This window comes from Salvelinus alpinus, chromosome 29 (assembly GCF_045679555.1).
Source record: "Salvelinus alpinus chromosome 29, SLU_Salpinus.1, whole genome shotgun sequence".
Classification (NCBI taxonomy): Eukaryota; Metazoa; Chordata; class Actinopteri; order Salmoniformes; family Salmonidae; genus Salvelinus; species Salvelinus alpinus.
Window position 1 is genome coordinate 30243206 of NC_092114.1, and position 15182 is coordinate 30258387.

The 15182-nt window shown below is 41.8% G+C and overlaps 1 protein-coding gene across 1 annotated transcript; it reads left to right on the forward strand.

Annotated features, from left to right (window-relative positions):
* Positions 1-1459: 1459 nt before the first annotated feature.
* LOC139558414 (nuclear inhibitor of protein phosphatase 1-like) lies at positions 1460-5864 on the forward strand. Its single transcript, XM_071373526.1, has 7 exons — positions 1460-1538; positions 2073-2133; positions 2545-2698; positions 2947-3167; positions 3300-3444; positions 3600-3664; positions 4769-5864. The coding sequence occupies exons 1-7, from the start codon at positions 1489-1491 to the stop codon at positions 5138-5140; spliced, it is 1068 nt and encodes a 355-aa protein (XP_071229627.1). The 5' UTR covers positions 1460-1488; the 3' UTR covers positions 5141-5864.
* The last annotated feature ends 9318 nt before the right edge of the window (positions 5865-15182 follow it).

The following is a 15182-nucleotide window of genomic DNA, read 5'->3' on the forward strand; positions in this document are numbered from 1 at the left end:
GCTGAGTACCAATCAGAGCCAGGTCTGTTCTTTAGCCCAGCAGCAGAAACAATGCCTAGACCAGGGGTACTCAACTCTTACCCCACGTGGTCCGAAGCCTGCTGCTTTTCCTTTTCTACCTGATAATTAATTGCACACAACTGGTGTCCCAGGTCTAAATCAGTCCCTGATTTAGAGGGGAACAATTAAAACATGCAGTGGAACTGGCTTCTAGGTCCAGAGTTGTTTGAGAGGCCTAGACCCTAGCTTCTAATGCCCGATTGACTATAGGGGTACCCTGAACTGTTCTATGTTGGTTCAGATCTTTTTATTTTCACATTGTCCTTACCACCACAGTTCCAGCAACTAGCGTCAATGTGTAACCAGGACAACACAGTACAGCTAACCTTGGCTAGGCTAAGTAGTGTGAAAAGGGTATAAGTGTCTTGGGGTCGGGGTTGTTTCTGGATAAGGCCTCGGTATGCAGTTTCAAAACCAACTCGACAATGGATTTGTCTGTGTGATAATTATATTGGGCCTGTAGTCTTAGGCTGTCCAATTCTGAGATTTATTTTCCCTAATTTGTATTTTGACCAATCCGATCAACTCATAAAAAGATCTGACATGATTTATCAAAAGATCAATTAGTGGGAAAAATATCAGAATTGGGCTGCCAGTGTATACACATTCTTACATGGCTTTATTTCTCCTCCTGTAAGGTGTTGAATCTGCTCAGGAGCTGCTCAGACTCAAAGCCCAGGGGCATCAGTCTACAGGAGCTACACATTAAGCAGGATTACCTCAGCATGACTGTCATCAAGTAACGGCTGTGCTTTCTTTATTTGGATGTGTTTAGTACGGGGGAGAAAAAATATCGTAGAGAAATGGGGAGTTTTGGTCTTAATGCTTCCCCTTCCCCTTTACTCCATGCAACCACTCCTTGGAGTTACTATTGAGTGAAGGCCACATTTTCTTCACCATTGACAAGCATTTCTGGTCCACTACGGGCTAGAGAATGTCTTCTGTTGTTTCAGGTCCACTTACATGAATGGCTATTGGAATTTGTTTAATAAAACAACAGAACATTTTGGTTTATCAACATGCATGACTGATACTTGTGATGGGACCAATTCTTTAGAATGTATTTGTTTATTTATTATTTACACTCAAATAGGGAGATTTTGGTTTATGTGTTGACTGTGCCCTTGTTTTATTTTGTATTTATTTTATGTTTGAGGTCCTCAATGGTATATGACAGCTGATGCACAGTGTAGAATGTTGATTGGCTAAACGAATGCTTGCAATGAAAATAACTAACAATTTTGATGTCTTGATTAGTAAAATAATCAACAACAATATGGTGACAAACTTCCACAATTTTATCTAAACTTCAAAATAACAGTAGGCTAATTTTCAATAAAGTATTTCATCATAAACTACGATACCCAGCGTTCTACAGACTAACCTGAAGTCCTCACTTTCCCAGCATTCACTAGTACACGGTGTAAGATGGCAGCAAACTCAAGCACTAACACACCTCTTTTTGACTGCCCGTCATGGTAAGACCTGCGACGATGTCTAATGCATAATTTTGACTGTCAAAAATCAAAAGCATGCAGTAGAGTGTTGTAAGGTCCATGTCGGCGAAATAAACAAGATTGTCGTATCGAAATAGGCTGTTGTGTACTTGCTAGAAACTAGCAAGCTATCTGGCTAACTTGGCTATGATCTTGAAGTGCTCAGTCACAGTCGTATGCTAGCTGTTGAAGAACATTCTACTAACTAACGTTAACTTGTCAGTGAAATCCAGCTTCAAGGTTTGATAAAGCTGTATGGCGTAACATTATTGGTGTTCCCGAATGCTTACTGTTATGCAGGATTTGCAATCCTATTCCTTTCCCGAGATAAGAATTACAGTAAGAGTATTGCTTGTGCAGTTTACACAAATTATTAGAAGAAATGGCATGCAAACCCACAGTCTTGTTCAACTACTTTCGCAGCAAGGCAGTGAAACCACAGTCTTGAATAAAGGCATAATTATGGCATGCAATTAACGTTCACTGTGCGTGTCTGCCGTATGTGTATTTTGTCAGGGCAGGGAAACCTCCACCTGGACTCCATCTAGATGTGGTGAAGGGAGACAAGCTAGTAGAGGTAAGTCTACTAGCCTAGTCTTAACCCTGACCCCAACTTCCACCTTCATGACAATAACAGCTTTTGGTGCTGGACCAAAAATAACCACACATAGAAGAAGCAAGAGCAATGCCTGTGTGCAGAATACGTGGCTTGTATCAAGTGACCCCTTGGATTCCAAGGCTGTCAAAGATCTACACATAATATAACCCTAAAATGCCTTTGAGCAAGGCACTTAACCCTAATTTGCTCCAGGGGCACTATACTACTATGGCTGACCCTGTAAAACTACACATTTCACTGCACCTATCTGGTGTATGTGACAATAAAACATATTTTGTGTGTATATATACAGAACAATTGCAATACCAGTCCATGACCTTAGATAGGCAACTCTCTTCACACTTCATCCTGCCGTTTTTCATTTTGTAGAAGCTAATCATTGATGAGAAGAAATATTATCTGTTTGGGCGGAATCCAGACGTGTGTGACTTCACCATAGACCACCAGTCGTGTTCTCGTGTCCACTCAGCCCTGGTCTACCACAGACACCTCAAGAGGGTTTTCCTGATCGACCTCAACAGTAGTGAGTATCTATACTTCTTAATATCCTGCAGTGTTCCTTGGTCGTCTGACACTAAGTTAGTTGTCAAGTGTTTGTTTCAGTGTAAATATTTGTTAAAGAAAGAGAGCCATAGCTTGCTGGTCCCTGGTACAAAAATATTTGGGCCATGCCACATCATTGTAGATGCCAAATACAATATACAGTATTTCAACTTTCAGCATGAAGTGAAATTTCGAAAAAGCACAATCCATGTTACACTGTCCCCTCAGCTCATGGTACGTTTCTCGGTCATATCCGTCTGGAGCCCCACAAGCCCCAGCAGGTGCCCATCGACTCCACCATGTCGTTCGGGGCGTCCACACGGGTCTACACCCTGAGAGAGAAGCCCCAGCCTCAGACCAGCACCATACCTGGGGGAGAGGTGAAGGCAGGGGAGGATGAGGAGCTCAAAGGACTACTGGGTCTACCTGAGGAGGAGACCGAGCTGGAGGTAAGGGTGTGTCATGTGTTCTTGTGAGAGAGATTCATGTTTTGTGCAAGCACTTATGTAGTATAATTTTCTTGTTTCTCGATCTGTTTGATGACCCTGACCACAGCTATCCTTTTGTTTCCCCTGTTCTAGAACCTGACAGAGTTCAACACGGCCCACAACAAGCGTATCTCCACCCTGACCATCGAGGATGGAAACCTGGACATCGTGAGGCCCAAGAGGAAGAGGAGGAGCAGCAGGGTCTCCTTCAGCGAGGAGGAGGAGGTCATCAACCCAGGTGTGTTACTGTAGTTAGGGTTGATGATGACACTCATGTTCACATACACACACGCCTGCACACAGACATGCAAGAACACACACCCGTGTACGAATGTAGATGCGCACGCACACACAATGAATAATGTAATCCTGTGTGTTTTCTTGTTGTTACAGAGGACGTGGACCCGTCAGTAGGGCGCTTCAGGAACATGGTACAGACTGCTGTTGTCCCTATCAAGGTAAACTTCTTCAAGTCCATCTCTTACTTTATGCCGGGGATGATTCTTGGGAAAAGTTGCAAAAGTTGTTTCTTCAAGTCCATCTCTTACTTTATGCTTTTTTTGTTTTGTTTTTCTTACTTTGGGCAAACATTTAAATGGGGTTTTCAAGCTACTGAAGCTGGTGTGTAAATGTATCTAGCTTTTTATTTATTTATACCTTATTTATGTAACTTTCTTACTCATCCTTATTCACGATTCATTCATGATTATCCGTAATCATGGTAGCATCGACATTAATGTAGAGGTGTTCAGAAACATTCTATTCTTATTTACAATAAAAGTGACTCCAAAATGACAATACATTATTTACCATTCATATCTATTGGGCACAACTTAATCTGAAACACAACCCCCAAAAATTTGGGGACTACTCTAATACACATAGAAGTGAATTTGGCCAAATACTTATGACACCTTCAAATGGGGGACTAGGTACATAATGTGCTTTCATTTCTAAATGGTAAAACCGATATCTATGAAAATACCTTATTCTTACATGTACAACTAAAGTAAAAAAGCATTGGATTGGTGTAAACATGGATGAGAGAGTTTCTTTCAGCCATATTTTTTGCACCATTCTCGGCGCTATTGCTTTTAAATCCATGTCAAAATGAGATTGAATTAATAATTTAAACCTAACCCTATCTATGACCTTACATCACCTTATTTATTACTATACAACACAAATGCCTGATTTCTGTTCCTAACACTAAAACCGAATCGAAATAATATAAAAATATAAATATTTGTAACGTTATGTTACTAAAACAAAAAACAAATGAGCAAATCAGGTCTGAAAACAAACTGAATTTCAAATTTAAAAAATAAGAGAAATTAAACAACTACAATAACCTTGGTGTTGACCGATCGCAATCAATCAATCTATGCTAAAAGTGGTTGTATGTTGGAAAATCGAGATTGATCATATCAATCAATCCCATTTAATTTATAAATCCCTTTTAAAGACATTTGTCAGAGTACTTCACAGTGCTTCATAATTGACTCTACTGTATTGCCATCTTCAATCTTCTCATTCCCACCTAAACCCTGCTACCCAATCAGAAGAGGAAGATGGAGGGTCATGCTACACTAGGTCTGGAGGACTCTGTGGCCAGACGCATGCAGAACTTCCCCTTCAGTGGAGGGCTCTATGGAGACCTCCCACCCACCAGTGGAGAGGCCGGCTCCCTCCCCGCCGCCGCCCAGGCTGGAGCTACTATCCTGGGGGGCCTGCCGCTGGTCTTCCCTAACCCTGCTCCAGAGGTGGACCTCTCCCCCACCTCAGCCTCAGCACAGCCCTCCGTCACCCTCAACCCTGCTGCTAACCCTGCCCCTGGACTCTACACGCCCGAGGCGCTCAACGAACCACGCAAGAAGAAATACGCCAAGGAGGCGTGGCCAGGGAAGAAGCCCACGCCTTCTCTTTTGATATAGGTCATATTCAAAATGGCACCTTATTTCCCTTAGTGCACTACAAAGTTAATTAAGGAATAGTGTGCCATTTCAAATTTGCACATAGCACCTCCCTGGACAATGTAATGGGAGGGGTTAGTATTAGTTAGGAGAGTGGTCACATCTCTGAACAACCAATCAATCAAAATTTCCTGTACTGTACAAGCTGTGACAAAGGGATATATAAGCAACCCTGATATAGGGAGACGTTTGTAAAAATAATATATTATTTTGGTTTGGATGTTTTTTTTGTTGGTCTGTCTGCTTCAAATGTATATTATAACATGTTTTGTTTTTTATTGCTCATCTCACTTGTACTGACAAAGTAGTGTCTGTCTGAGCTCAGATTAAAATGCTATTTAAACTAATTTAACCTATACACATACGCAGGCTTCTTGAAGCTTATCATAAGACTTACTGTAACAGATTGGTGCATATGAACCATTTGTTTAACAGGTTTATTTGTTATTCTAAACTAAATGAAACACTGCTCTGTTACAAAAAACAATCTTATAAATGTGCTATTCACTCTGAATTTGTGGATATTTTAAGTGCCGTTGGTTTCACTGAAAACCATGTTACTGTCAAGACAGAGGGTAACGTTAACCAGACAAAGACCGCTAGACATTTTAGTAAACCACTCCGACAAGGCTATGAACTGAGGGTCCAAATTGGCTTTAAAGAAATTAGGAAGAAACAAACCAGTTTGTGTGTGAGACAGTCGTTATGTTTTTGCTATTTTTATACAATTATTCGGCAGTTGGTAGAAAAGGAACCCATTATTGGCAGATGTGTATGAAATTCAGTTAAGAAGAATGCATTAAAAAAAAAATTAAACAGTGACATGATGGTAATTACAATTAATATCTTTGTTTGATATTTGTATAATAAACAGTAATAATCCATACTCCTCTCTTTGCTGTGTGAGATGAGATGATGGTGGGAAAGGAGGATTAGTTTAGTCCCTAGAGAAATCTCCCGCTGGGTCTCTGCTGTGTTGCTTTCATGTCCCCAGTTTTACCTTTTTACTTTACACGACGCCATCTACTGAGAAAGCTCCTGGGATGGCTAATTAAGGGATTTTTCTGCTAATTCATGGATTTTTTAGCTAACTGAATGTGATTGTCTGTTCTGGGAACACGTAAAATGTGTCAGTTACTCTCCCAAGGTGATGACTTTTACTCATGTCTCTTTTTGTTTCTGATTATTACTTGTGGGTTTGTTAAATCAAAAACAATTTGAAAAAGCAATCTGTCCTCAAAACCGATCTGTAGTTTTATGGGAGTAAGAAGTAGCAATCACTGCTACTTCATACATGATAAAGGGTGTTTGTCCTTCACAATATCCATTTGATGCGCAAACTGTCGACAGTGTCGAATTCTATCTACAATGTGGCTCATTTTTATTACTTGTATTTCCATGGTCAATGCAGTGTTGGATTCTACTAGATTCTGTCAACATGTCGCTCATTTTGAATGTTGTGTTCTTATAATTGTTGATCTCTTTTCCACCAGAGGGCAACATGTGTACTGTGATCTGCTCTCTTTTGTTGAATCTAGAAACAACCCGATGTCATCCTACCTCAATGGATTACTATCAACTCATGCCAGTTGTTTCACAAATGTTCTCCATCTAGGAAGGAAAATTAAACCATTATTAGGTAGATGCATCCATTTAGGAAATATATATTTGTTAGTGTTCTGTACCAATGAATAGATGGTAGCAGACATTGGGTTCATAATATAGTCAAAGATTCATATTGTGAATTGAACTGATCATTGTTGATTTTAAAAGGACAGTGATGAAGGCCAATCAAAGACCCACATCCTGTGCCTTTGTTTCCAATTTTGAGGGTCAGTAGCAAAGCTATCAGTTTTTTGCCTTTTGGCTGGTATTATATATTTTAGTAACATCTTAATGCTTGTGATAGTCTGTTGTAAAGGAATGTTGGCAATACCATAGTCATGCTCTGCTCCATGAGGTGATCTTATTTAGAGAAACTCTGGAATGGGTTTAGTAAGAGAACTTGCAGCTACACCATCTCGCCTGTAGGGGTCTCTGGGGTTCTTCGCTGGCCCTGCTATGCTGCCTCTGGTTTTATGCCAAATGGCACTTTATTCCCTATATAGTGCACTTAATGTGAACAGGGCCCTGGTTAAAAGTAGTTCACTACATAGGCAATAGGCTGGCATTTGGAACGCCATCTCTGTCTCACCAGTGCAGATAAACAACCAGCAACTCCTTAATCAAATTTGCATGAGCGCGCTCAGGTTGCCATGGCAATAATTATCAGCACTGCCTAATTAACTTTCTCAATTGCTTAATGAGATACGACCCTCTGAACTCTATTTTTTTCTTTCTAATCCAAGTATTATTTTTGTTATTCTCTCTATCTTCCATTCTCACTCTCCTCTGTGTTAACCTGTGACCACTGAGATAATAGAAATTACAGAGAAAATAAATCCTGCCTCACATGATTTAACACAGGAATGTATAGGCTGAGACAAGTATATTTCCTGGTAGTTTCACACATGAAATGCAAAATGGAGACTAAAAGATACTACCTGTAATACTTGTATATAATACATCAGTATCTATTAGTATATTGAGTATGCAACTCACATGTTGTGATGTAGCGGACCCTGAAGGCTTCAGGGGCCACAGGTGACCTGCTGAGACAGCTGAGTGAAGGAGGGGTGGCGAGACCGCACCGGCCCTGATCACCTCAATCGCCTGTCGCATGCAGTGAAGCGGGACTCTCAAGAATTTTTAGAGATAGGGGAGACAGGGAGGAAAGCACCCGGTGATGTCCCTCACAAAGCCGCCTACCCCTCTCCCACCTTGTCACACCCAATGTTCTATACCTCTACATCCCTACCAGGCCCCTCAGTCGTTCTGATCCAATTCTCTTCTCGCCTGGAGTGTGCATTTGATCACTTCCCCTCATTGAATTGGTATAGGCATGTGCTAGAGGTAGAATCCAACATATTTCCACCAGTCCATTTGTGAGATCACATTGAGGGGTAGTGAACGAGTGCTCTCTTCTGCAGACTGTAGGCAGCCTCTCTCTCATGAGTAGTTGTGCCTTGAACCCTGGGAATGACTTCATTATGCAGTAACTGAAACTGTTTTCTACTCCACCCTGTGGACTGAGCTGTGGTGGTCAGTCAGCCAGCTCAAGGACTTTCCTCCAGTGTACAGTAAACTAGGCAGGCCAGCCAGGTCCATTATGGGATCACTGCTAGGGCAGCAGACCACAGTGGTCAGACCACTTCATGGGAACTCCTGCTACATTTTTCAAAGGAGGGATATTTAAATGTATACAGCCGGGTTGGAGACAGTTCAGTTTCATGAACGTAAATGATTCATTAATAAATTGCTGTTTAATATGAGGAATTGTTTTGATTCATGAATTGACTGAATTGGACCCCTGGTCCACAGGACTGGGTCATTTCAATTACACATTTACTATGTATTTATATTACACATAATAGTTGCTTTGCCTGTTTTTATCTCGTGGTTGCATCCAGTTATGTATTTGTATTTATTATGGATCAAAACAGAACGTTGTCTTAATGCAATATCTCATTCTTGAACTCTAACTTGTTGCTTATATTTTGTTCATTTTTATGTGAATTAGTTTACCTGCAATCATACTGGGAAAGATTCTTAAATTATACTTTTCTTAAAATGTTATTTGCACGATTAAACTGTGCTCTAAGGTTAGCAATAGTGTTGTATAGGCTCACTTTAAAAAAATAAGATTTGTATAATCTTAAGTATTCCAAGTATCAAATGTTTTATTTTTAAGAACTAACTTGATGGTTTATTGAATTGGTGGTTGGTGCCCTTTGAAATCCTGGAATGTCCAAGTAATTTTTGTTGAAATGTGCTTTGCCAAGGCAGCAGCTACTCTTCCTGGGGTCCAGCAAAATTAAGGCGGTTATACATTTTAAAAGCATTACAATACATTCATAAGAGATTTCACAACGTATTGTGTGTGCCCTCAGGCCCCGACTCTACTACCACATATCTATAACGCGTGTGTATATAGTGCGTATGTTATCGTGAGTTTGTATACATGTCTGTTTGTGTTTCTTAACAGTCCCCGCTGTTCCAGAAGGTGTATTTTAATCTGTTTTTTAAATCAAATTTTACATCAGTTACCTGATGTGGAGAAGAGTTCCATGTAACCATGGCTCTATTTAGTACTGTGCACCTCCATAGTCTGTTCTGGACTTGGGGCCTGTGAAGAAACCTCTGGTGGCATGTCTTGTGGGGTATGCATGGGTGTCTGAGCTGTATGCCAGTGGTTCAAACAGACAGCATGGTGCATTCAACATGTCAATACCGCTCACAAATACAAGTAGGGATGAAGTCAATATCTCCTCCACTTTGAGCCAGGAAAGATTGACATGCATATTATTATTGTTAGCTTTCTGTGTACATCCACGCGCCAGCCGTGCTGCCCTGTTCTGAGCCAGTTGAAAACTGACAACACAACTGAACAGTAGTCTAGGTGTGACAAAACTAGGGCCTGTAGAACCTGCCTTGTTGATAGTGCTCTCCCCATCGTAGCTACTGTTCTATCAATATGTTTTGACCATGATAGTTTACAATCCAGGGTTACTCCAAGCAGTTTAGTCTCAACTTGGTCAATTTTGACATTATTCATTACAAGATTTAGTTGAGGTTTAGGGTTTAGTGAATGATTTGTCCCAAATACAATGCTTTTAGTTTTTGAAATATTTAGGACTAACTTATTCCTTGCCACCCAATCTGAAACTAACTGCAGCTCTTTGTTGCTGTCATTTCAGTCGATGTAGTAGCTGACGTGTATAGTGTTAAGTCATCCGCATACATAGACACACTGGCTTTACTCAAAGCCATGTCGTTAGTAAAGATTGTAAAAAGCAAGGGACGTAGACAGCTGCCCTGGGGAATTTCTGATTCTACCTGGATTTTGTTGGAGAGGCTTGCATTAAAGAACACCCTCTGTGTTCTGTTAGACAGGTAACTCTTTATGCACAATATAGCAGGGGGTGTAAAGCCATAACACATACGTGTTTCCAGCAACAGACTATGATTGATAATGTCAAAAGCCGCACTGAAGTTTAACAAAACAGTCCCCACAATATTTGTTATCATCAATTTCTCTCAGCCAATCATCAATCATTTGTGTAAGTGCTGTGCTTGTTGAATGTCCTTCACTATAAATGTGCTGAAAGTCTGTTGTAAATTTGTTTACTGTAAAATAGCATTGTATCTGGTCAAACAATTTTTCCCCAGAAGTATAGCAAGGGTTGGTAACAGGCTCATTAGTCGGATATTTGAGCCAGTTAAGGGGGCTTTACTATTCTTAGGTAGAGGAATAACGTTTGCTTCCCTCCAGGCCTGAGGGTACACACTTTCTAGTAGGCTTAAATTGAAGATATGGCAAATAGAAGTGCCATTTATCGTCCGCTATTATCCTCAGTAATTTTCCATCCAAGCTGTCAGATCCCGGTGACTTGTCATTGTTGATAGACAATCATTTTTTCACCTCTTCCATACTTAATTTACAGAATTCAAAATTACAATGCTTGTTTTTCATAATTTGGTCAGATATACTTGAATGTGTAGTGTCAGCATTTGTTGCTGGCATGTCATGCCTAAGTTTACTAATCTTGCCAATGAAAAGATCCTTAAACTAATTGGCAATATCAGTGGTTTTTGTGATGAATGAGCCATCTGATTCAATGAATGGTGGAGCGGAGTTTGCCTTTTTGCCCAAAATTTCATTTAAGCGGCTACAAAGCGTTTTACTATCATTCTTTGTCATATATCTTTGTTTCATAGTGTAGTTTCTTCTTTTTAATCAGTTTAGTCACATGATTTCTCAATTTGCAGTACGTTTGCCAATCGGTTGTACAGCCAGACCTATTTCTCATTTATTTTCTCTCATCCCTCTCAACCATACAATATGGCTCTGGTTGCATCCATCTGACTGCTGTAATTCTTTAGTTGTGAAATTTCCTTTCTGTTTCCTTAAAACCAGAGGACGAAAGTGACGGGGAAGATTATCTTTGTAACACCTCTGCCTGCGCTGCATCACTGTGTATTTTCTCTCCCTGTGTGAGTGGATTTCATGGATGGTGGGTGCAATCTGAAAGAGGATTAGCGCTAGGTGTCGGATAGCGTTAGCTAAATCTCTCTTAGGCAGGTGTGGCAGAGGGAAGACTGTCTGTCTGCCACACACACACAGGGCTCACTGATCACGGAACACTGTGTGCTGAAGGGGAATTCTTAAAGTGGGAATCAGCAGTTGAAACAACAACAAAGCGTACTCCCACCCCTGTTTTGGTAAAAAGCTGAGGGATGGGCCTGGAGAAATGTAACCACTCTCAAATTCATAGACACAACTATGGCTGCAAGGACTGACCATCCTTGATATCAAAATGATTGTTTTAACCATGTTTGAGGCTATATAGTGTTTGTCTACATTTACTTTGTTTACAAACATTGGAGTAAAACAACCTTATACAGTAGGAAGTAGGAAGTTTACATACACCTTAGCCAAATACATTTAAACTCAGTTTTTCATAATTCCTGACATTTAATCCCAGTAAAGATTCCCTGTTTTAGGTCAGTTAGGATCACCACTTTATTTTAAGAATGTGAAATGTCAGAATAATAGTAGAGAAAATGATTTATTTAATCTTTTATTTCTTTCATCACATTCCCAGTCGGTCAGAAGTTTACATACACTCAATTAGTATTTGGTAGCATTGCCTTTAAATTGTTTATCTTGGGTCAAATGTTTTGAGTAGCCTTCCACAAGCTTCACACAAGAAGTTGGGTGAATTTTGGCCCATTCCTCCTGACAGACCTGGTGTAACTACATTTACATTTACATTTAAGTCATTTAGCAGACGCTCTTATCCAGAGCGACTTACAAATTGGTGCATTCACCTTATGATATCCAGTGGAACAACCACTTTACAATAGTGCATCTAACTCTTTTAAGGGGGGGGGGGGGGTTAGAAGGATTACTTTATCCTATCCTAGGTATTCCTTAAAGAGGTGGGGTTTCAGGTGTCTCCGGAAGGTGGTGATTGACTCCGCTGACCTGGCGTCGTGAGGGAGTTTGTTCCACCATTGGGGTGCCAGAGCAGCGAACAGTTTTGACTGGGCTGAGCGGGAACTGTACTTCCTCAGAGGTAGGGAGGCGAGCAGGCCAGAGGTGGATGAACGCAGTGCCCTTGTTTGGGTGTAGGGCCTGATCAGAGCCTGAAGGTACGGAGGTGCCGTTCCCCTCACAGCTCCGTAGGCAAGCACCATGGTCTTGTAGCGGATGCGAGCTTCAACTGGAAGCCAGTGGAGAGAGCGGGGTGACGTGAGAGAACTTGGGAAAGTTGAACACCAGACGGGCTGCGGCGTTCTGGATGAGTTGTAGGGGTTTAATGGCACAGGCAGGGAGCCCAGCCAACAGCGAGTTGCAGTAATCCAGACGGGAGATGACAAGTGCCTGGATTAGGACCTGCGCCGCTTCCTGCGTGAGGCAGGGTCGTACTCTGCGAATGTTGTAGAGCATGAACCTACAGGAACGGGTCACCGCCTTGATGTTAGTTGAGAACGACAGGGTGTTGTCCAGGATCACGCCAAGGTTCTTAGCACTCTGGGAGGAGGACACAATGGAGTTGTCAACCGTGATGGCGAGATCATGGAACGGGCAGTCCTTCCCCGGGAGGAAGAGCAGCTCCGTCTTGCCGAGGTTCAGCTTGAGGTGGTGATCCGTCATCCACACTGATATGTCTGCCAGACATGCAGAGATGCGATTCACCACCTGGTTATCAGAGGGGGGAAAGGAGAAGATTAATTGTGTGTCGTCTGCATAGCAATGATAGGAGAGACCATGTGAGGATATGACAGAGCCAAGTGACTTGGTGTATAGCGAGAATAGGAGAGGGCCTAGAACAGAGCCCTGGGGGACACCAGTGGTGAGAGCACGTGGTGCGGAGACAGATTCTCGCCACGCCACCTGGTAGGAGCGACCTGTCAGGTAGGACGCAATCCAAGCGTGGGCCGCGCCGGAGATGCCCAGCTCGGAGAGGGTGGAGAGGAGGATCTGATGGTTCACAGTATCAAAGGCAGCCGATAGGTCTAGAAGGATGAGAGCAGAGGAGAGAGAGTTAGCTTTAGCAGTGCGGAGCGCCTCCGTGACACAGAGAAGAGCAGTCTCAGTTGAATGACTAGTCTTGAAACCTGACTAACTGAGTCAGGGTTGTAGGTCTCCTTGCTCGCACACGCTTTTTCAGTTCTGCCCATAAATTTTCTATGGGATTGAGGTCAGGGCTTTGTGATGGCCACTCCAATACATTGACTTTGTTGGCCTTAAGCCATTTTGCCACAACTTTGTAAGTATGCTTGGGGTCATTGTCCATTTGGAAGACCCATTTGCGACCAAGCTTTAACTTCCTGACTGATGTCTTGAGAGGTTGCTTCAATATATCCACATAATTTTCCTACCTCATGATGCCATCTATTTTGTGAAGTGCACCAGTCCCTCCTGCAGCAAAGCACTCCCACAACATGATGCTGCCACCCTCGTGCTTCACGAAGGTGTTCTTCGGCTTGCAAGCCTCCCCCTATTTCCTCCAAACATAATGACAGTTCTATTTTTGTTTCATCAGACCAGTGGACATTTTTCCAAAAAGTACAATCTTTGTCCCCATGTGCAGTTGCAAACTAGTCTGGCTTTTTTATGGCAGTTTTGGAGCAGTGGCTTCTTCCTTGCTGAGCGGCCTTTCAGGTTATGTCGATTATAGGACTCGATTTACTGTGGATATCGACACTTTTGTACCTGTTTCCTCCAGCATCTTCACAAGGTCCTTTGCTGCTGTTCTGGGATTGATTTGCACTTTCGCACCAAAGTACGTTCATCTCTAGGAGACAGAGCGCGTCTCCTTACTGAGCTGTATGATGGCTGCGTGGTCCCATGGTATTTATAGTTGCGTACTATTGTTTGTACAGATGAAAGTGGTACCTTCAGGCATTTGGAATTGCTCCCAAGGATGATCCAGACTTGTGGAGATCTACAATTAGTTTTCTGAGGTCTTGGCTGATTTCTTTTGATTTTCCCATGATGTCAAGCAAAGAGGCACTGAGTTTGAAATTATGTCAATTAGCCTATCAGAAGCTTCTAAAGTCATGACATAATTTTCTAGAATTTTCCAAGCTGTTTAAAGGCACAGTCAACTTAGTGTATGTAAACTTCTGACCCACTGGAATTGTGATACATTGAATTATAAGTGAAATAATCTGTCTGTAAACAATTGTTGTGAAAATGACTTGTGTCATGCACAAAGTAGATGTCCTAACCGACTTGCCAAAACTGTAGTTTGTTAACAAGAAATTTGTGGAGTGGTTGAAAAACGAGTTTTAATGACTCCAACCTAAGTGTATGTAAACTCCTGACTTCAACTGTATTTTGGGTTCTGATGGGGTACGACAGTTGAACTAAGCTCATGAGGCATTTTTAAGTTGGATTCTTCAAGAATCAATGGGTACACATAAGTCCAAAAATTAATGTAGATGCAGATTGCTCCTTTAAAATATTACTAATACCACATCGGTAATACCACACCTTCATCAAAGGGCCAATTTTGCATTGTGGTTTGCTTTCCACCTAATAAAAGGTAGGAATTGCTAGTCAAACCAACACACTACCGCCAGTGGCAATACTTGGGAGTAAAATAAAACACTGCCTTTTTGTCTTTGGGAAAGTACTAAAAAGTGAGAGAAGTAGAGTTGAGTAGCCTGGTCCCAGATCTATTCATGCAAACCAACTGCTATGGTCATTGTCACATCAAATGACACAAACAGACGTGGGACCAGGCTAGGAGCTGAGGAGAGTGGAGTGTTTCTCCATGGTTCTGTCACATTGAGAAGCCACATGGTTGGCTGCAGCCCAGGCCTCCAGGCAGCCCAGGCCCAAGGAGGAGACATATTCCTGGGATGACCATGGGCTGTGTACTGGCTGCAG